Source organism: Cucumis sativus, chromosome 5 (genome assembly GCF_000004075.3).
Source record: "Cucumis sativus cultivar 9930 chromosome 5, Cucumber_9930_V3, whole genome shotgun sequence".
Lineage (NCBI taxonomy): Eukaryota > Viridiplantae > Streptophyta > Magnoliopsida > Cucurbitales > Cucurbitaceae > Cucumis > Cucumis sativus.
In genome coordinates, this window is record NC_026659.2 from 30611100 (window position 1) to 30634063 (window position 22964).

The 22964-nt window shown below is 33.7% G+C and overlaps 4 protein-coding genes and 1 non-coding gene across 6 annotated transcripts; 2 read left to right on the forward strand and 3 right to left on the reverse strand.

The window, feature by feature from the left end:
* Positions 1 to 735: 735 nt before the first annotated feature.
* On the forward strand, positions 736 to 4309 carry LOC101206858 (cytochrome P450 85A). Its single transcript, XM_004141424.3, has 9 exons — positions 736 to 1099; positions 1197 to 1518; positions 1613 to 1762; positions 1856 to 2098; positions 2222 to 2311; positions 2420 to 2498; positions 3268 to 3374; positions 3469 to 3593; positions 3815 to 4309. Exons 1-9 carry the CDS (start codon positions 912 to 914, stop codon positions 3900 to 3902), a joined length of 1392 nt encoding a protein of 463 aa, XP_004141472.1. The 5' UTR covers positions 736 to 911; the 3' UTR covers positions 3903 to 4309.
* Positions 4310 to 5080: 771 nt separating this feature from the next.
* On the reverse strand, positions 5081 to 12444 carry LOC101206613 (probable tRNA (guanine(26)-N(2))-dimethyltransferase 2). The gene is made up of 12 exons (XM_011657713.2): positions 11947 to 12444; positions 11065 to 11370; positions 10165 to 10252; positions 9342 to 9463; positions 8915 to 9054; positions 8758 to 8830; positions 8439 to 8527; positions 8226 to 8331; positions 7392 to 7604; positions 6214 to 6408; positions 5755 to 5832; positions 5081 to 5570 (listed from the first exon to the last, which is right to left on the reverse strand). Exons 1-12 carry the CDS (start codon positions 12040 to 12042, stop codon positions 5331 to 5333), a joined length of 1746 nt encoding a protein of 581 aa, XP_011656015.1. The 5' UTR covers positions 12043 to 12444; the 3' UTR covers positions 5081 to 5330.
* A 3389-nt stretch (positions 12445 to 15833) lies between these two features.
* Positions 15834 to 17425, forward strand: LOC101217034 (transcription factor MYB59). The gene is made up of 3 exons (XM_004141546.2): positions 15834 to 15974; positions 16367 to 16496; positions 16736 to 17425. Exons 1-3 carry the CDS (start codon positions 15851 to 15853, stop codon positions 17088 to 17090), a joined length of 609 nt encoding a protein of 202 aa, XP_004141594.1. The 5' UTR covers positions 15834 to 15850; the 3' UTR covers positions 17091 to 17425.
* Positions 17159 to 17232, reverse strand: TRNAI-AAU. Its single transcript has one exon. It is a non-coding gene; the product is annotated as a tRNA-Ile (tRNA).
* A 310-nt stretch (positions 17426 to 17735) lies between the features above and the next one.
* On the reverse strand, positions 17736 to 22173 carry LOC101207094 (ultraviolet-B receptor UVR8). Of its 2 annotated transcripts, none has more exons than XM_011657714.2 (9): positions 22114 to 22173; positions 21683 to 21944; positions 20755 to 20948; positions 20628 to 20675; positions 19952 to 20024; positions 19554 to 19725; positions 18494 to 18925; positions 18219 to 18410; positions 17736 to 18139 (listed from the first exon to the last, which is right to left on the reverse strand). In XM_011657714.2, the coding sequence occupies exons 2-9, from the start codon at positions 21933 to 21935 to the stop codon at positions 18085 to 18087; spliced, it is 1419 nt and encodes a 472-aa protein (XP_011656016.1). In that variant the 5' UTR covers positions 21936 to 21944; positions 22114 to 22173; the 3' UTR covers positions 17736 to 18084. The 2 variants fall into 2 exon arrangements, with proteins under 2 accessions (XP_011656016.1, XP_004141474.1); XM_004141426.3 differs by having other exon boundaries at positions 21683 to 21983.
* Positions 22174 to 22964: the final 791 nt, after the last annotated feature.

Below are 22964 nucleotides of genomic sequence, written 5' to 3' on the forward strand. Positions count from 1 at the left end.
GAGCAAGGCTTTATTCCACGATTTCGATGATTGTCATTCATTCCATTTCTCAACGTGATCTAGCCGAAATTGGCAACCTTCCTTCGTTCCACCCAAATGGAATTGAAATCAACGACCTCCTCTACTCCATACTTAGATAGAGCAGTAATTGACGACCCTCCTGCATTCCATTCTCTCGAAGACCGAAACCAAGATTGAGCATATTGTGTTTAATGGTATTCACAAATAGATCGTCGCCGAGAGAGAGATTGAGAGACGAGACAATAGTATTCGATAAACAATGAGAGAAAGATGAGTTTTTCCACGTGCATAAATTTATTTTAGTAATTTCACCCTAACATTTTTTTAAAAAAATTCAAATCACATTATTAAATAAATAAAAAAAGAGTCATCTTGACAAATTTCTCAAAACCAAACTTATTTTAGTTCCAAAGGGTTTATTTATTTTTTTCTTTTAACAAAATTCCAAAAAGGTTAAAACAAGTAACAAAAACAAGTTTCCCTTTTTTTCTCCATAGACAATGAATTTTAGAGGCCACATAGATTAAAGTGCCAATTCAAGAACCAAACTCACTTTAGTTCCAAAAGGTTAAAACAAGTAAACAACAACAAATACTTCCATTTTTTCTCCATAGCCATTGAATTTTACAGCCTACTCTTTCCTTCTAACCATTTGTAGGGTCCCCTTCCCTCATAGGGATCTTTATTTTCAAAGAAATGAAGAAGAAAAAAACTTCCTCTGTTCTCTCTCTCTCTGTTCTCTCTCTCTCCTCCCACACGCGGTGGTTCAGAGGTCTATATATATGACACTCACTTGCTTTTGGGTACCCATAAATCCAACCAAAACCTCCATACATTAAAAGAGAAAGCTCCATTTCTTTCTCTTTCTTCAGACCTTCATTCCACCTTCAATGGCCTTAGCCATGGTGATTATTGCTCTCTTTTTACTCCTCCTCTTTTGCTCCGCTTTACTCCGATGGAATGAAGTTCGATACAGCAAAAAAGGGTTGCCTCCCGGTACAATGGGATGGCCTATTTTTGGTGAAACCACTGAGTTTCTTAAACAAGGTCCAAATTTTATGAAATCTCAAAGAGCAAGGTATACTAATTGATTTCACTCTGCTTTTCTTCTGGTTTTTTGAGTTTTTGGATTTGTTTTAATCATTGCTTTGGTTCTTCTTTTTTTTTTAAAAAAGGTATGGGAGCATTTTCAAGTCGCATATTTTGGGGTGTCCTACCATTGTTTCTATGGATCCAGAAGTGAATCGATATGTCTTAATGAATGAATCAAAAGGACTCGTTCCTGGTTACCCTCAATCCATGCTTGATATACTCGGAAAATGCAATATCGCCGCCGTACACGGCAGCGCTCATAAGCTTATGAGAGGTGCTCTGCTTGCTATTGTTAGTCCCACCATGATTAAAGATCGTCTTCTTCCTAACATTGATGAGTTTATGCGATCCCATTTGAGTAATTGGGATAATCAAATCATTGATATACAAGAAAAAACTAAAGAGGTGAACTTTATTTTTGTAAATTTTTTTTGCTAATTTCACTCTGTTTACACTCAATTTTTACCCTTTTCTGTTTTTGTTCTTTCTTCCTCTTTAGATGGCTCTCCGCTCATCTATGAAGCAGATTGCCGGATTCGAATCCGGTCCGTTATCGGAATCTTTCACCCCTGAGTTCTTTAAGTTAGTCCTCGGCACTCTCTCTCTCCCTATCGATCTTCCCGGCACGAATTACCGCCGAGGAATTCAGGTAAAACTCTATTTCTAACATGACATCAGAGCATGTTATCTCGTTTAGTTGAATTTCATCAGTAAATGAGTGGTTGTTTTTGTGATTTTTCAGGCGAGGAAGAACATTATAAAGCTATTGGAACAGCTGATTAAAGAGAGAAGAGATTCAAAGATTCAAAAAAATGACATGCTTGGTTATTTTATGAGTGAAGAAAACAAATATAAACTAAATGATGAAGAGATTATTGATCAAATCATTACTGTTTTGTATTCTGGCTATGAAACTGTTTCAACAACTTCAATGATGGCTGTAAAGTTCCTCCATGATCATCCCAAAGTTCTTCAGCAACTAAGAGTGAGTATTAAAAACAAGTAATAAAGAAAGATTTACAACTTTTTTGAGTTGGAAATTTGAAAAAGCTATTGGGGGTTTTCTTATTATTATTCATTTCTAAGTTAGAGATTTGAAAATTTTCAGGAAGAACATTTAGCAATAAGAGAGAAGAAGAAAAATCCTGAGGACCCCATTGATTGGGATGATCTTAAAGCAATGAAATTCACTCGTGCGGTATGGTTTTTATGTTTTTACTGTTGTTTTTTTTATTAGTTCTTTGATGGGGTTTTTCTTTTTAAAAAAATCATAAAGATTCTAACTTTACACTGTTTTTTCTTTTAGGTGATATTTGAAACATCAAGGTTGGCTACTATTGTTAATGGGGTTTTGAGGAAAACTACAAAAGATATGGAATTAAATGGTGAGTTTATGAGTACTTTATTGTATAAAAATTCATTATAAAATTTGGGGTTTTCTCATCAACTTGTATAAGATTAGAAAAAAGAAAAAAAAGCCTCTCTTTTAAAACATCATTATGTCCAAAATTATTTTTTCTTCTTAACAAATACCCTTACACATCATTTTAATAGTCGTAATATTGGCTCTCAAACTTCTACATCAGAACTACAAAACCTAAAGGATTGTTTGAAGAGGTGAAATGCATTTGAATGGCGTTGGGTAAGTGAAAAATCAAGGACAAAACAAAAATGGAATCTTGTAACGAAAAGACAGTAGAAAAGAAGGTTGGATTTAAAACTGGCATAATACAATGAATTTAGTCTTACAAGTCTAGCTTAAAATGCTCCATCTATACGTGATTATTTCGTTACGTTAACCAAACAACATAAAAGTTTAGGCATAAATTGCAAACTTTTAAAAGTACCAAACAAGTTTTTGTTTTTGAGTTATTTAGGGGCTCAAGATCTTGTTTTTGCAGTTACCAAAATTCATATCCCTTTTCTTCACTTTCGTCTACTTTTTCTTTCTCTCTCTGTTCTGTTTTTCTTTCTTTCTTTCTTTCTTTTTTTTTTTTTGTTTGTGGGTCAGACTTAGATAAGGCTCATAAAGAATGACAGATCTTCTTCACTTCTTTCATTACAACAATGTGCTGAGATCAAACCAAAAAGTTGGCAAAAAGAAGTTTCAATCTTTAACCCTTTTTTTCTCTTCTTCTTTGCTTTTTTTTATAGGCTTTCTAATTCCAAAAGGATGGAGGATTTATGTGTATACAAGAGAGATCAACTATGACCCTTTTCTTTATTCTGAACCATTCACCTTCAACCCTTGGAGATGGCTGGTGGGTCTCTCTCTCTCTCTCTCTCTAACCCTTTTTTCTCTCTCTTACCCTTTATTGTAAAATGACCATTTTGCCCTTGTTCAACGTTTTTCAGGATAACAACTTAGAGTCCAATAATTACTTCTTCATCTTTGGTGGTGGAACAAGACTTTGTCCTGGCAAAGAATTGGGAATTGCTGAGATTTCTACTTTCTTACATTACTTTGTAACTAAATACAGGTAGCTCTCTCTTTCTATTTATATAATACGCCAACAGGAATACTTAAATGCATCTTGACATCTTTATACATCACTATAGAATATGAATTAAAAAGAATGTATCATAGGCCCATGAGATGTATAAAGATAGATCTTACCCAAGATGGACTTAAGTAGTGTCTTTTAGAATAGAAACTTGAGATCAAAGATTGAAACTTTTCTTTCTTTGTTTTGTTTTGCAGATGGGAAGAAGTTGGAGGAGATAAGCTCTTGAAATTTCCAAGAGTGGAAGCACCAAGTGGGTTCCACATTAGGGTTTCATCTTACTGACTGAATTAAACTAATAATATATTTATTAAAAGAAGAAAAAAAAAATTGTAAGAGTTAGTGTGAAGAATTCGATGTACAGATGGAGATATGATGGTATTATAGGTACTGTCAATGTTAGAGAAATATATGGGAGAGAATGTACAATAACATTCTAACACATTGACCTTTAGGGACAAAAGGAATGAAATTGAATTTTCAAATTCTTTCTCCACTTTAAAGAACTTTACCTTTCCAACCTTTCAATTTGGGCTTTTAGCTAAACAAATCCAACCTACACCCACTCAAAAGCCTACTGCTATTGCTCTTTATTGTATCGAATTTCTACCAAACTCAAGCTAGATGGATCAACTTAAGCATTAGAAGGTCTGTTGTATATAATATATGAATAACAGCCTTGTTCATGTGTACATGATCATTCTACTTACTTGCTCAATAATAAGATAACGCAGGTTACAGCTATTATTGGAACTCTTTAGATAGTGATGAGAAAAGGAATTATTAGATGATAAGAAAACATTTGCAAGTTCTAAACGTTTAAACAATGATGATACAGTATACGGCACTCTTTCCTCATTTGTCCTCGACTTAACAAGATTAAACTTCAAAAACCACCGTCAAGTAATAAATCAGAGGGTCTATTTAGATTGATTTTTTCAGTTTGCTAGCAAACAATAAAAGTTGGAACACCATCGATGGATAAACAAAATTTGAGAGGTGAAAACCTCTTTTAGTACAACTAGATGAATGGTAAGAGCATGCTAATTGCCCACCATTTTTTCAAACTTCTCTTAAATCATGAAATAGCAATCCACATTGAGAAAGCTAATCAAAACACAATAGATTTGTACATGTAATTAAAAAATTGATCTTATAGTTAATATATTCTTAAAGTAGCCATTTGTTAATTCCAACTACATATTATACCAAACACAATAATATAAGAAAGAACCACTTTGTATAACTAGTTTCTCTGCATAAACCACGTATAAATTACACCTCTGAAGTTGTCGATCCAAAGCTTTAGAAACTAAGACTTAAAAATTTTGCAAGCAAAATATTGCCTTAATATGACTAACGAACTCGACTTTTATGGAGAAGATGGCTCAATTTAAAAAAATAAGACCTCCATTGAAGAGGAAATAAGGATAACCAACCAGAAACACCTAATTGTAGGGATGGAGAGGGAAAGACTTCTTGTACTGTTGTACATTCCCTGGAAATCTCGATCTTTCTCTTGACAAAAATCTGAACATCCTAAAGACGAACAAAAATGATATATATTTTGAAAGAAAGCCTTCCTCAATATTAAACAAAAATTTCTACTTCTGTAGAAGTGTTCCCAAACAAGAATATTTCAAGTAGAGGGTCAAAAAGTAATACTGCATAACTTAGAAGCATAAAAGAAAGTATAAGATAAAAGAATTTTTTTTACTGGTTGGGAGCTGGTTCTTCTTCTACCTTGGAACGTTTCGCGTTAGGCTCTTCGGAATCCGTATGGCTGAGAGCTCCATTTACTGCCTCTGCACCAAGTAGAGAGATGTGTTTACTAGTGATTTGACGACCTGCTCTGAGCTTGGGGCCCCAATGTCTTTCAGGATTTGGAAGGAAGCGTGCAATTTTCTTTGCTTGTGCCTTGCTAAGAGATGCTACAGCTCTAGCAAAATTAGCCTGCCAAGAAGAATATTAGAATCAGCAAAAGTACATCAGCCACAGGCTATTCAGTTTTTGGTACATTTCTTAAGGGTAACTCAAAATTTAACTCTTGGAAATAATGATATGTTCGACAGAGGAAAACTTGAGGACAAAAACATTGCAACTGAATCAACAGTTGGAACTACAAAATGGAACTTACTTCAAGAACTGGTTCCTTGGCAAGAATGATACTTCCTGCCTGATCTTCTGGTTGAGTTTTAACTGGGTGGTTTTTTACCTACATAAAAAAGGATCGATGAAATCACGATATACAAGCAAGACTAAGGACTAACAAAGCTCTAAAGTTCCACGTGGGGTAACAAGGCTTATAATATACAAAGTACAAATAAAGAGGTTATTTGACCCACTAAAAAACAATTCAATTTCAATAATACTAATGAAATATGCATATTTAGTGAGTAGTTCTATCTTTCCATACTTTTCACATTTATCGAGAAACTTTATCTTTCACATTTGTCGAAAAAGTCAATCATACAACTCTACACTCCAAACACAAACTTATGAACTCTAACATATTAACTCCACTCAATGGGTTGTTCAGCCCCATAATGTCATTCAATCGAGTATATAATGAAATTTTTAATTCAGAATGCCCTACCCAGCAACGCATTATATCCCAAATAACATCCATGGGAGCATCTGATTTCAGACCTAATGGATTCACATGAGTGCCCGATATGCGATATCCTGCATTAATCACTGCCGAACGGAAATTCACGGCAGAAGGAGATGTGCACTTCAATGTTGCACAGAGGTTGTGTAGACTCAAAAATAAAGGAACGTCCATCAGCTCCTGCACAGGATAAATACATCCAAGTCAATAAGTGCAACGTGCAAAGAAAAAGACTCAGCATTCAGCACACAACAGACAGTCAACAGATGAATAAGAGTGTACTTGGCATGACTCTTTACCATGGGATGCCACTGAACTATTCGCATGTTGTACTTAATCCTTCACAAGTTAGAAAATAAACCAATCTGGGAATTATTTCCATGCACTGCCCAATTTATGAAGTGGAAAGAAATATGTATATATCTATACTCACTTTTCTTTTGAAAGTACAAAATTATTGAACCTTTTTTCTTAAAGGCTATATCACAATCTTATGTATTTTGGTTTTTTTAGTACAACTATGAGGATGGGGATTGAACCTTCGACCACCAGGGACGAAAGTTATGTCAATTAGAACTACTTTTGAGCTACAATCACATTAGCTATTGAACCTTTTTTTACACTATGGTCGAGATGGAAAGATCTCAGGACAAATCCCTTGGGAAGGCTGGCCAATGAAGTACTAGGGAATTGGAGATACTCCAGAATGAAATATGCCAAGTTATCTTGAATATTGTAACAAACATACATACTTTATCATTATAACTTTCTCAATTCTTATGGAGAAAAGAATTTTCTGATTGGCCAAAAATTATAATTATCCTCGAAACTACCCTAATCTTCTAAAGGAATCTATAGGATTTCATCTCCTGGTTCCTCATTTGATTTTCAACAATCGAAGGTCCTTATTTATTAGTCTTTCTTGGGGAGGGCCAAAAAAATCTTATGGTTCCTAATTTATCATAATGAATTTTCTGATTATCCAAACTGACTACAATTTCAAACTTTTTGTTTATTTTTTTTATTAGGGAAATTAGGTAATGGCTAAAATTACAAAGTAGTCCTGACAAGAATAACCAACAGCATGATTCCAATGGCCTAATATCATACTAATAGTTCGTTCAAAATGGAGCTGTAATGCCAGACCCAGAAATAAAACGCACCTCGGAAATTGTTGTCAATACAGCAGATATACGATCATATGCAGGATAAGAGTCCTTCATAGACTTCACATCTGCTAGCATGGAAGTAACCCATTCTTGATCATGGATAGGAGCAGACCAAATAGGCCCACCCATGTTGAATTTCTTCCCACAATCACTGCACTCTTGAGCAACAGAAGGACCAAAACCAGGTAAATACCTGACGCTGTTGTTCTGAAAGAAAAATGATAGGTGGCACATCAAGAAAGAAACCATACAAATTCACATTATAAAGAAATAAATTACTACTTCAAACTAGGATTAACTTCCAAGCAGAAGTAAATATATTATATAAAGGGCATAGAAGCATCAGTAGATATTGTGGTACAGGATCAATAGGTAACATTGGCAACATATTTTGTTCTTTCCTTCAAGGATAAACAAAGTGTTAAATATTGGGGAAGAAAAGGGATGATAAGAAATCCATCCTAGTACAGGGAAAAGAAGCAAGCCTTCAGTCTGCCTAGATAAAGGCGAGGAAGATGTGTGCAGGTTGGTGCATTTTAATAGGTCCCTTTGCACTCATAATTCAGAACTTTGAAATAATTTCTTATCATCAAAAGTTAAGGCCCATTTATAGTAATTTGCATTCTGTGTTCTCCACTTTTGACTGCCTGATCCATTTTTGTGGGATGTTTGTTTTAATCTCGTTCAAATCAATAAAAACTAGTTGTTTAAACAGGAGGGGGGAAAGAGAATGTATAAATAAGCAGGAAAAACTCAAACCAGTTAGAGAAATTACATGGGACAGTAAAAATAAACTCAATTATGCAATTAACCAGCATAAATGTGTACCTTGGAGACGCTTCTGCCAATCTGCTGGAGATGGAAAGAATCACAACCAGTGCACTGATAAACATATGAGAGCTTAAGGGGAGTATTTTTCATTGCACTTGCAGAACTGCAACAAATTATTTTACAATATTTATACAAATATTTATAACACATCAAAAAAGTAGTATAATATAGCTAAGCTAACCATTAAATTCAAAGTCCAAGGCAACTTACGTATAAACACGAACAAAAACCCGGACATAGAAATCCATCTGAACAGATAGCACTGGAACAATATACCGCTTGTATCTATTTGCATGGCTCTACAAAGAATTTAGAACAAAAGTTATGCATAAGAGGCCACTTCTGCTCGTTAGTGAGACCAAAATTTTGAAGTACGTTATCTTTCAGTTAAAGAGGCTCTATATGACCCTGCGTGTGTGTTAAGATAAGAATGATCTTGTACATAAAGTTTTAACGAATAAGGAGAAACAGAAAGGTGGTAAAATAACTCATCAAGAAAACCTTTGAAATACACAGGAGATAGGTATACCTCAATGCAGGCAAGGAGGATTCTTAAAGCCATTTCGTGGCAATATTTCCCTCTCAAAGGATAGGAGCCATATCTGAATCAATCAGAGCAATTTTTAGGGCACATAATCTATGTGAACATTAAAAAAATGATAATTGGAGACTGCAAAAAACTTTACTTTGAGTAGCAAACTTCTCCATTTCCCCCACAAAGCACTGCCATATCAGTTGCTGTACACATCAGCATGCCACCATCTACGACTGATTGAACAGCAGAGTCCAAGAAAATAGAAGGTGAACCATAAGGATCCAAATCAACCTGAAACAACGCAGTTGCTAAAAACTTTCAATTGCGTATTAACATCAGTACTCGTACATTATTATTATTATTATTATATTGTTAATGTTATTACTGATGAGAAACATTCAATTAGAATTTCAATGGTGAAATTACAAAAGGCCAACAAGTGGTTATTCATAATTATTCACATGGTTACAAATCTAAACTACAACAAGGAAAAAGAAAATGCATCTCAATTGTTAATTCCCTATATGTAATTTCCGAGGAGCCAAATAACCTACATATCTGAATTAGTGTGTGCATACCATATCAAATTCTTTTGGGTGAGTGAGCATATAAACACGAGCATCAGTAAGATGTGATTCCACTTTTGAACATGCCACTGAACCATTAAACTTGATGTTTCTCCGACAAGCTTCGACAGATGCTGTTTAAAGGGAAAAAACTTATCATTAACAGATTCAGTTATCAATAACTGAAAAGGAACAACTAAATAGCAAATCAATGTAGATAAGACCTTATTGTAAGATTAGTAAAATGGATAACTTCTGTTTCAAAGGGTCCATTAGCAGTCCATTAATACATGTCTCCAGAAGATGAATACATAAGTATATATAGATAAAAGAGGAAAGAATTATCAACACAAACTTCCTCTGCTTGTACAAGGCAAAGCTGCCTTTAATATTACAGTATCAACCAAAGGTGGTGTTCCTGGTTCCACTTACTAAAACCTTCTAGAAGTGAAGCATGTAATGATCAGTAACCACTTTGAGCTCTTTGTGGTCATACGAAGTGAGTGCATAGATGTTATCCATTGACAATCCTTATAAACTTCAAACTTGTTGCAAGATTCTTTTTTCTTTCTTTATTTTCTTTTAGACAATAAAAGTTTTATACCACAAAAAGAAAAAAGAAGATAAGATATCCCTCCCCCATAAGTTGACCATTATTTAAGATTGTCGTTTACAATACTTACCAAATTTTTACACGTTACTTACCAAATCTTTACACCTCCCCCTCTTCAAGAATGGCCAAGTCAACATATTTGCTAAAGAGTTTTTATTTTTTCTTTTTCTTTTTTTGAGGCAGAAGAGAACTTTTTGGTAGAACCAATAATTAAAAAGTTACCTTTATCATTGTCTAGCGCCACAACTTGACCAACTCCCTCTACTTCACGAGCATATCTTAAGGCTCTTAGCCCAGAAGCTGACAAGGCCTTCAAATTCAAACAGGAATTAGTCAGTTAGTGAATGGATAAACATATCACCATAACTTATACCAAACATCCCAAGAGAGAAGAAAACACAAACAAAATAGTAGACTCACAGTATAACATCGGAGTCATAAAACCCAATGACAATATGTTGAACTAAATTCTAATATGTTAGAACAAGGACACATTCATAATGAACATGGAATGTACACACTATTAAGAACAACTTCATCTTTGTATATTTGAAAAATCTACATGAATTTCATAGACTTCAAGCCTCTTGGTCTATCCATTGTTAATAAATTGTTACTGAACTTCATGTTGACCATCCCTAGAAGGTTGTAAGAATACTAACTCACAAGGCGTACGCGTACTTATATTATCATAAGAAAATTAAACAAGCAAACCACCACTTCAAGAAGGTGTACACTCTCCACTCTGTGACACACTCACCATAGTATATTACACAAAAACATAATGATAACATAAACCCAAACAAACAAGAAAACAAAAAATATAAACCGCAACCAACTAACACCCCAAAGAGCGCTGCCCCTCAAAAAAAACTTATTTACAATTGGGGGTGTTACAAAGGTCCTTCCCAGTAGCAGTATCAGTTCAGAATTCTGGTTGCCTTTGTAGGGGAGAAGACAGATTGTAGAACATAAGACTCTACAACTCAAACAGGTGGCTAATAAATAAGGCATGAACGTATTCCTAATTTGAAATGTATAAACTTCAGACTTTATTGGAAGATAAACTAGGAATTAACTTTGTACATGCACATAATAAAACGCCAATGAAATTAAAACAACCTCAAGAACTCTAATTGGCTTGGGACCTCTTTGTTCTTTTCCCTCCACGATCTCTTTTTGTTCTTCTGACAACATTGGACTTCCACATTCATTTGATGGTTTTTCATGAGCATCACAATCTGTATCGCACTTTTCATCATTTGTTGCAGATTCATTACATGCTTCTTCCGTAGCAGTTTCAGAACCATTATTTTCAGAAAGCTTCTGCCCTGATTTTGATCTTTTTGATAGTTTTGCTTCATGCTCCTGTTTTCGTTTTGCTATAAATGACCTAAGGACAGCAATGGATATATCTCTGTTGTTAACCTGAGCATTACAGAGGCAAGATTCGACCATGAGGAGAACTTGAAGCCAGTATAGACCCAAAAAAGCCACAAAAAAATGAAAATCCAACAACCAATAATTCTATGATTATATTAGAATTTTTTTTAAAAAAAATTGTAGGTAATAGTTCCCAGATACTCTTAATAACTGATGGGACTCTACTTGGACTTCAAACAAATTATATAGTAAAAGAAGTGCAGTGAGAAAAAGATGATAGATTGCCATCATGATGTGTATAATACATGGAAAAATATCTTTGAATTTAGCATACCACATTATACTCTGCTGACCTGAATAAATTACGTATCTTATTTCCTCCATCAAATATCAATCATTTAAATATGCTAACATGCCCTGACTTTTATCTTCTTCCCCATGAAGCTTAAGTTGGGTTTTAAATATTTCCCCTATCAACAACTTACGCGTAACTTCATATGCTAGAAACAATCATATGCAAATCCTTCGAAACTCTTCACTGACCAATTAACTTTTTTATTAAGAACAATGCCTAAACTCCAAAACCCCCCAAAAAACCCATTATTCAAATAAACAAGGCACCTGGGTCTTATTGAAAAAGACTTCATTTTTCGCGTGCATAAGAATCTCAGCCTCTCCCTCCTTGATGATGGTGAATTCGCTAAGATCTGTCGCCATTACTGCAATCCTCACATGCAATAAAAAAAAATGAAGAAAAATTTGAAAGAAAACAAAAAAAGCAGATTCTGGGATTCTTCCTTCTTCGGCTCCTTGGCTTATTTCAAGGGTCAAAGCAAAATCCACAACCCTAAAAACTCTCAATGCCTCCGAATCTTCAGCTCCCAATACTTCGTGAAGGTTGAACAAACAGAGCAAGCAGTTGAATAAAACCAACAACTAAGTAGTAACCACCCCTTAATGACTTGAAGAATTTTCTAATACAGTGGAACCCTATTGCCACTCAGCAGCAGCAGCAGCAGCTTCACAATCGAAAGCTCCCTTAAATTCTGTGCACGAAGAATGATAAAATAAAATAAAAAATCGATCTTTTTTTGGCTTAAACCCTAATCTTCCAATCCACGGCTAGAGGCTGAGGTTTTTGCGCCAAACTTATTATGTTAAGTTTTCTATAAAAATAAGTCTTAGTGTTTCTCAAAATTTTGATTAAATTATAGGTTTTATAAATTTGTGTATTTAATCTTCTAAAATATAAATTTATTAAGAATTTTTGAATATTGAATCGTTATAATACATGTTTAATCACGTTGACGATTGATTATAGGATTAATTCGATACAATAGTTCTGACTTACATTAAAGTATCTGAAAACTATTAAGTATACACGATAATTTTAAGATTGAAAGTCTTACATTAAGTTGAGATATATTCGTTTTAATCTTTAATCATGTTATCATATATTTATTCCAATGTTATTTTTATTCAATTATATCTAAGTTTTTTAAGGATCCCTCTATATTTCTTTACTTTTCATCAATGATTTACATAATTTCTTTACTTTTCATCAATGATTTACATAATTAGTTCATCCTTATTCAATATTGTAGTATACTTCCAGTATTGATACAAAAAATATCCCTATGTGGATATGTCATGACTTCATAAAGTTATGGTATTGTCATTCCTTTCTTGATTTTTCTTCTTCTTTTTTCTCTTTTCAACTCGCATCCTCCCTCTCCTTTTTTTCTTCCAGTGTGTGTCACCTTCTTCTTCTCCTCTGTCTTCTTTTTCTCCTTTGACACAAAGAGTCCACACGACCAACTTCAACTTCAGTGAGGAAGAGCGAAAACGAGAGATATAGAGAGAATGTTGGATATGGGTGAGAAAAAGAAATGGAGAGAGCTAGAGAGGAAGCAATAGCGAGATTGAGAGTAAGGACGTACCAGATGCTTTTTCACGTGCATGTTTAGCCAAATTTGATATCAACAAAGAAGCCATTTGATATTTTTTATCCAAATTTTAGGTCATTCGTAAAAGGTTTCCATAAAAATTTAATGTCGATAACCTTACATAATCTCAAATTCGTTTAGAAAAGATTTCGTGTCTATCACCATTATTCCATCATTTAATTATATGATAACAAATAATCTCAATCCCATTAAACGTTTAGCAACTATACCTAATACAACATATTCTATAACCCTATCTAGTATGCATTTTTTTTCAAATATTGGTTACTTTTTAGTTCCTTTTTTACTTTTTTACCGAATTAGTAACATTATATGTTATTGAACCTAACCAACTAAGTTTATATAGTTTAGAATCGAAATAGGAAAGTTAATCAAATAAAACAAAGAGATTTAAAAGGGATATTATATTTTTGTTTGGTATTCCCTTTGAATTCCTAACAAAGTACTTGATTGTTTATTAATGGAATGGTTATGTTTGAATGATAAGCATGTTGAATACTTTTTGATTCAAGCTATCATTTACTTGTTTGTTCTATTATTGTTTCACTGATTTTTTTAATCCTATATCGTTCACTTCTATGCATCAACTTTATACCAACCCTACATAAATAATGACAATTTTGACAATTTATGGAAGAAATTGTTAAAATATGAATTAGCATACAGATTAAGGAAAACCACCGAGCAATATTTCAAACGAAGTTCATCCATGTTTGATGATCTTCAAACTTAAATTGATGTCAGTCGATGTATGCATGCATAGCAAGCTCGATTGTAGTTGTGATTAACAAAGGAGAGAAACCTTGGAATTGCTTCACTACGATGTAGATCAGCCAAAGAGTCTGCATAAAATATTGAATTTCATTGTCATAACATGAAAGATCTATCACAAAGCTGGTGTAGAGAATGAAGAAATCGGTCTATGTCGAAAGGGAATGAATGTCAACCTCAAAAGCTTTAGAGATGGCTTCATCGAAGGTCATATAGACTGAACAACTTCAACATAATCGATGAAAGATTGGATTTTCTTCAAAAAAAAAAAAAAAAAAAAAACTTCAAAGTTTCAACATAATCACACACCAGATCACTGTTTTTTTACAGATGGTGGAAGGAACCCCAAGGAAGGCATACCCATTTGGCATCCACATAAGAAAAAGAAGGATTCTACTTTATCTACCTCACAAAACAAAAGGTTTGGTTTGTTGTTAAAGATTTTACCATAGAAAGCATCCAATCAATTGGATATTATTCAGTTAAAAGTGGTTACAAAATAGCTCAATTAGCTAGGCTCGTTCATCCTCCTCTAGCCTTCAAATAAGTAATGTGGAATCCCCAAAAATTCTCTCACTTTACCTCTATATATAAATGGATATATCTTACTACAAATAAGAAAAAGAAAAGGTTGTTTCTCTATTCAACACACAATTGAAAGGCCAGGTGTTAGGTAGCTAAGTAAGTAATGGACTTTTGGCCTTTTTGTTAAGAATATTTAATGTGCACCAAGTGACATAATTAGTACCCTAAGAACTAGAACTTTCTTTTGTGCATATAAAATAAGGTTCTTTAATTTCTTGAAAAAGAAAGAATCTTGAGGGAATGTGTATCAAAATCAAATAATATATGTATATATGTATATATATATAACAGTTGGTGAAATTCTATTGGATTGGAAGCTGTTTTCATTGAAACATCAACAGCCCACTTTGCCTATTTTGTGGTTCAATACAATTCAAACTAAAGATGGATTTGTGCTGTCATTTACCTTTTCCTTTTCCTTTTTCAATGACACCCATAAAGTTCAATCATTTAATTTAGTCACTTTATCAATTAGCAAAATTAAGCTCACATTCAATTTCAAGAGAGAATGTAATATATACTCTCTCTCTCTTTTTTCAATTATGTGGGAATGTGTGAATCAGTTTGCATTTTTGTTTGTTTCTTCCCTTAGAAAATTTGGGTAAGATTCTATATGATTTTGCAATCCAATTATTAGTATGCTCTTATTCTTCCATAAGCATAAGTGAAGCTAAGATAGGAGGGTTTGAAAATGGTTTTTTTTTTTTTTCTCTTGTAACGAGACAAATTTATATTAAAACTATTATTATGGACAAAATGTCTACATTGAATTTGTCTAAAAGTATTACTTAATATAGGAACTTATTTTCAATATGATTCATCTCAAATAAAAAATATATACTAACACAAAATAAAGTGTGATAAATACAGATTTAGAAAACACACAAGGAACCCTACACATGGTAGATTCTAATTGGATGATAGAAAAGGTGAATAGATCATAATAATATATGTATAGAGTAGCTAGGGAAAAGAGAAGAATGACAAATTTGGATTATATTAAAACTCCTCTTAAAACTATATATGAGTTAATGGCATCACACCAATAATAAAAGAAGTGAGTGGTGATGAGATCATAAACAGATATGGAAAGGCATAATCAATGGAAGGGATTGAATATTATGAATTGGATATATATATATATATATATATATATATATATATAGAAGTTGAAGGCAAGAAGAAGACACATATGAATAAAAATGGAAGGAAAAGAAGAGCAAGAATGGAGGAAGGGACCTTGGACTTCTGATGAAGATAAGTTGTTGTGTGAATATGTGAAGGTTCACGGGGAAGGAAGATGGAATTCTGTTGCCAAAGGTTCAGGTAAAACGTTATTTTGTTTTCGTTTCATTGAACCCTCCAACTTTTAGGATAGAGAAAGGTCATGTGAATTAGTATTATGTTGAGTTAAGTTGCTCACGTTTTGATGTTTCGTAATTATGATTTGAAACAAATTAGGCATGTTTTTTTTTTTTTTGATAATTTATCTTCTAACGTTTTGGTTAAATTAGGAGATGTTTGTTTTATATCATTACAACGTGTCTTAATTAGTTAAATTTATGTGCAATTATACAGTGGAGTACTAGATTGGGATAAATCATAAAATTGTCTTAATATATACACTAAGTCATGCTTAGATTATGTGAAATTTACATATATATATATGCTTAGATTGTTAATTTAAAGTAATTTGTCTTTTATCATTATTTTTACAGGATTGAATAGGACGGGAAAAAGTTGTAGATTGAGATGGGTGAATTATCTTAGACCAGGTCTCAAGAGATGTCATCTCACTCCTCAAGAGGAAGGAATTATCATCGAACTTCATGCTCTTTGGGGTAACAAGTAAAGAATCTCGTACTTATCACAAATTTCTTAGATAATCGTTTAGTTTTCATTCTAAAAAATTAGGTAATTTATAAACATTACTTGTATAAAAGATATACATATAGTAAAAGAAACGGAAAGAAAACTAGAAACATAAAATTAAAAAATAGAAAACAACAAATCAAATCGTTCAGAAACAAGACCTATATACGTTTACAATTTTTGATTGACTAATAACTTTTAAATATTCTTTTTAGATGGTCAACTATAGCAAGATATTTACCGGGAAGAACTGACAACGAAATAAAAAATTATTGGAGAACTCATTTCAAGAAGATGAAGCCAAAGAGAAAGTCTAAAATAATGGTTGGGAAAACAGACAACAAAACAATGCCACCAGTTACTAGATGTGAAGAACATGTCATGGAGCTCATGAAACCATATGACAGTGACAATAATGACTTAAGCATGGTTTTTACAGAGCCAACAGCCATGGAAGATCATGAGCAAACCTACTACTTGTCAATGGTGTATCAAGATTTAACAAATTGGGCGGCAGAGAAGAAAGAGGAGAGTTTATGGGAATGGCCTTTGGGAGGTTTCAGAGAATGATATCATATGAGAAAGTATTGTGATGAGTCTGTCTCTTTACAAAAATATTGTTTTTTAGGGAAAAAGAATGGCCCATGCAGGTTTCGAACCTGCGACCTTCGCGTTATTAGCACGACGCTCTAACCAACTGAGCTAATAGGCCATTTGCTCTTAAAAAATCTATTTATTATAAATATTTCTTTCAAGTTTTTTAACTTTATATGAAATTAAATGTAAAATAATTGCTAAAGTTGAAGTTAAAATGGTTGAAAATATTATTACAATTATCTATACTATGTTAAAAATAGCAATGAGAGGAAATATTAGCTTCCTTCTTTGCTAACTTTTTCAATGTACAACTGTTGTACGTTTCTTTCATGTCTTTTCTTTTTCTTATTTTACTAATGTCATGTTCTCATTTTACATTTAAATCTCTCGACACTTCTCATTTTTTCCTCATAACCTCCTCTCCAACTTTGTTGTGCTTCAAATAAAGAATTAGTAAATTGAAGTTCATAATAGTTTATACACCTTTTTGAACAAATACAAATTTTCTCACGCAGTAACTAACATTTTCATGTTATAGATTACTTAGACTTCGTGCATCATCATATTATTAGAGAGTTGAAAAGTATTTGGAGAAATGGTCAATCATGGATATAAAAATAAACAACATAGTGTACAAGTTTGCTATTAAGAATATAGCTGGGTTATTATTAACCCTGGCTTGAGAAATGGTCAATGTGACCACATAAGTGTTTGATGATACAGATGATCGAATACACGATGGCCAAATGCTCATCAGATCCTAAAAGAGTAAAATACAAGTTCATCATCACACACATTATATATACCACCTACATTTAATCGTTTCAATGCTTCTACCCTGATGCAGAAGAACGAAAGACTAATACAGACTTGACAGAATATATATATATATATATATGAAGACCGCTATACACTTCGTCGTCTTCTTCCTTTTCTTTTTTTTCATATTTCCTCTTTCTCATTTCTTTCAATTGCTGGTTTCATCTTCTTCGAATTCACAACGGCCATCAAGTACAGACTCCCTGCATGAAAATAATGAGGATGAAGACATACATTCTTGATTGCAAATATAAACTTAGGATATACATGGAAGTGCAAAACCTCAGACGTCCACAAAGGCGTGCTAAAGCATCCGATCCTGTCCTGGATGCGACATCTTCTATTTCAGAAGCATTCTGCGAGTTAACGGTATCAGCAAGCCTGAACTCACAAAGCTCCTTCAAGGAACAAGCGTCCGTTAGGACAGCTGAATGTCCACCACCAGCTGCTAGTTTTCGCACTTCCCCTACGCACCTGAATTATTTCAAATTTTGTAAATATATGTATACACCATTATGAACCTGAAAATACAATACGCTGAACAACCGAATACATACCAATCGACAGGAGATGGATACCAGGCATATGTAGATTTCTCATTAGCTGCCTGACCATAGCTATTGTAACCCCATCCATGGATTCTTCCATCCTTCGTTGAAACAAGAGTGTGCGAATGTCCACAAGCAACATGTTGCACACCGTCTGAGACAACCACTACAGGTAAGTTTCGAAGAAATGTCTCGGAGTCACCCGCGATACATGAAAAAAACCCTGTCTGGGGCCCAACACCTAATTGTCCTACTTGACCGCCACCCCATGCGTATAAAGAGCCATTTTGAGTAATGGCACATGTGTGTACTCCGCCACATGCAATATCCTTCACACATATTCCATCAAGAGCAACAACTCTCCTCGGTATCAACTCTTTGTCTGCAGACTGAAGCGAACAGTGACCAAGTTGACCCATACTTCCTAGTCCCCATGTATAGCTGTAAGGTACAGAGAAAAAGTTTCAAACAGAGCATTTGTGGAGTCAAAACTATAATTAATCATGCATGTCTTATCTAATAACAACTCGATGACGCCTATCCCACCCTACAAGTAGGTAAATAGGTGTCTTAGTTCCTCGACAAAGAGTGTTTCGTAGATTAGTTCCTTTCCTTCTCTCTTAACTCTCATTCAGAAATTTTCTTTTGTAAACTAACTCGCACAACAGAATTGCATGTGTGAAACTCTAGGCCTGCAAACTTTCATACTCCCAAGGAAAAATCCAATGTCACCATAAATTGAGATTACAAGTCTATGATGTACGAAACAAAACTAAGGAGTTCAGAGAAAGTATATGTAAATGGCAGACACTCATGTTTTAGCATTAACACACAATTTGAAACACAGTAAAATTTTATATAAGAGTAAGAACTTCACATGATAGTCAAGCAATGGAAGGGGTGTCAGCTACATCAAAGTGAAGATCATCCAAGGCAATCTCCCTTGTATAGAAATCCTATTAAAAGATCCCAAACCTTGAGATCGATGTGTTCTGTGGATAACCACAGACCACAAACTTAAATATAAAAACTTATTTTCCAGTTATATTTAGTCCTTTGGATCACTTACACCTCGCCGTTTTCAGATATAGCTGCAGAATGGTACTCCCCACATGACACCTTAGTAATCGTTACAAGCTCAGGGGCCTCATCAAGGAACTTTGCAAAAGCATTTATAATGCGAGCTCCTTGTAGACCTTCGGAAGTAACACCCCTGCCTAGCTGACCATACTCATTGTAGCCTGGTCAACCAGAATAGGGATCATATTATTATTGAGGTGGCAGGAAACTAGATAAAAACTTAAGGTTCTCTCCAACTTCCAACTCAGTAAGGATAGATTCCCAACATACCAGCGAAATGTATATGAAATCAATTTCACTAAAAATTTTCTTCAACTCGAAAAGCAATTTCAAATAAAACTTTCAATTACTAATATGAATGGATTAAATAAATCTAGATGAACTCACCCCAAGCTTGCAATTGGCCGTCATCAGACAATGCCACCACATGAACTGCCCCACAGGACACTTGACGAATAATCTACACCAAACAGACAATCTTTAGGTACTTCTTTAAGGACTAATAACTGCAGTTTTTATTCTATTGCCTCATAAATTTATATCACGTCAAGATAATCACCTAATGGATTTCAACACGTCAATATACAAGTTAATTCAACATTAAATTCTATATCAGCCAGATACCGCTCTATTTTATCTCACAATACTCTCTTGAATGAACTAATCAAAGCCAAGGATCTAAGGATAGTGTAAAGATTTATGGAACAAATAAGGTAGTCTTAGCAAGAGTCAGACCTCTAAGTGAAGTCCCTCTTCACACTAAGGGGGGTTAAAATGATGGATTCCCAACTCACCTCTCACATAGAGGGAGATGCAAGAATGTACAAGGATAGTAACGACCAATGTGGGATCTTGTGACAGACTAAATACATTGGATTTTTTATTTTATGCACAGCATGGCAGCATCAGAAAGGGAGTAGAAAAAGGAAAAGTGGAAAAGAATAAAAAAAAAAAAAAAACCATAATTACAAAAGAAGAAAAGATAAAATATAGTATTTTTAAAAACTTTTAATAGATAAAAAATAGAATTATAACATGCACCAACTATGTGATCGAAAAATACCGTTTGTGGTGTGAAGGCTCCCCAAAATAAGCGTGGAAAATTGGATCCCTGTGAAAAGAGAGGAGCAGCTGAAAATGAAGAGAAGTTTGAAAAAGTACATCAACATTTAAAATAAATATATTAAAACCTGATTTTGTCCCCAAATCCAGAGTCGACAAGTTGAAAGGGTGCCATCATTCTCACGAGGCTCAGCAATAGCAGCAGTACAATGTGCTCCACAGGAAACAGATTTCACAAACTCACCCTGCAATTGATTCACTTTCTTTGGAAGTTTGCTCTTTTCCTCTGTTCCATCACCCAGTTGGCCAAAATCGTTTGCACCTGATCATTTCATTAGATAAAGATCGAATATCAAAATTGATTTTTCATCGAGATCAAATTTAAATTGCAATGTAATTTTCTTCAGCACGTGAACATGCACTGCAGGGGAAAAGGAAAGCACAAAGATTCTTCAAATAGAAGGTTCATTCACAGAAAGAAGTGTGGGACAGTCTCCCATGGCTCCAATACACAAGTCCTACACCATTCTCATCTAATATTAGAACAATTTATTGTTCTGAAACTTTAACATCAGATGAATCACATCACAGGTAAAGCAATTAATCAAACTCGAGAAGCAACAAACACTAATTGATACCATCTAAAATTAGTATCCATATGCCATTACTTCAATTTTATGAATGGTCCGAGCCTGAGGATTTCCACGATTTCCAGAAAACTGATTGAGAGGGGGTATTTCAAACATAGATCTCATTTCATTTTTTTTCCGACACCATGACACACATCTGAGTTACAATAATCAATTAAATTAATTCTCTTTCTAAAAAAAAAAAACAATAACTTTTTTTCTAAGCAATTATGGGACTGGAAACTATACTGTGAAGGTTATCCTCTAAAATAATTTCTACTTAACGAACCCATTTCAACAGAAATCCAAAAAACATGGAAAATAAGCCAAGTTTTGAACTTTAAATGAAGAACAAACTCGTTTCAAAACATCTCAAAACAACAAAAATTCAGGTTATCAGAAACATAGAGCAAGAATAAGGCCAAACCCCAAGTAAAAAGTGACCCATCAGAAGCCACAGCAGCCGTATGTTCACGACCACAGGCAATATCCAACCAGCGAGAATTAATTTCGCCTGGGCATCCAAAAAGATCAGGATGGAGTTGCCTGGGAACCCTTAATTGATGATCCTTCCCCTTTCGACCCGTTTGACCCGATTGGTTATAACCCCAAACATAAATTGCACTCTTTCTTGGCAAGCTTACGTTCTGGGTCATCCCAAAAATATCGTCAATGTCCATTTCTTGCCCCTAAAAAATTTCACCAAATGAAAGCTTCCCTTGTTCTTTCTAAAACTCAAATTCAATCGATTGAGCAAAAAATGAAAACAAAATAAATAAATAAATTCAGAAATAATTAAATGCAATGAAAAAGGGAGAATCAATTCCTTATGATTGATGGATGAAAAAGGGAGAGTACCTGAGGAAAAGAATCAGCGAAGAAAGTTTTTGAAATGGAAAGAAAGATGCAAGAAAAGGAAATAAATGGCTGCAAGAAGAAAGAGCCATCGCCGTTTTCTGTTGTTCCGCGAAAGTTGGAGATGGGCCGAGCTACTAATGGGCCTGGCCCATATCTTTGCCCTCTCTTTCTTCCTCTCGAATCTTGAAGATGAATTTTATGAGTATTCTTTTTAATTATTTATTAAAATATAGAAAAAATTTATAATTCATCTCCCATATCTATATTAATACACTTTTATTATCGTCTAACAATGTCACTCATAAATATCAATAAAAATTTTTTTGAATATTTACGATAAACAAAGGTTAGATATGAATATCATGTTTTAAAATTTAGATATCTCACTCTCACAAATATTTCAATGAAAATATTAGATAATATTTTGGAAAGAAAAAAAAAGTTATAAATTAATAATTTAATTAAATAAATATCTTACGATTTTGATGTAAATTAAATTGGTTGATATTTATATTATCTTTTTTTTTAATCAATTGTTTTTAAATATAATATAAATGTTGGTGTACACTTATGTCAGTATGAGATTTCAACGATATATGAAAATATCGATAGAAATGTCAATATTTGTTGAACACCTATTGTATAGAAACATACACTTGAGACTCTCTTACACTTAATGGACATCTATTGGACACTTGCTAGTCCAACAAATATATTACACATACATAGAAATAACTGTTTAGTAGACCAAAAAGACATGTATAAGACAACAATAATAACTTTTGAGCATGGAATACATCGAGCTAAGTCTTTTAAAATATGGTATGTTTCTGTGTTCATTTTATGTCGTA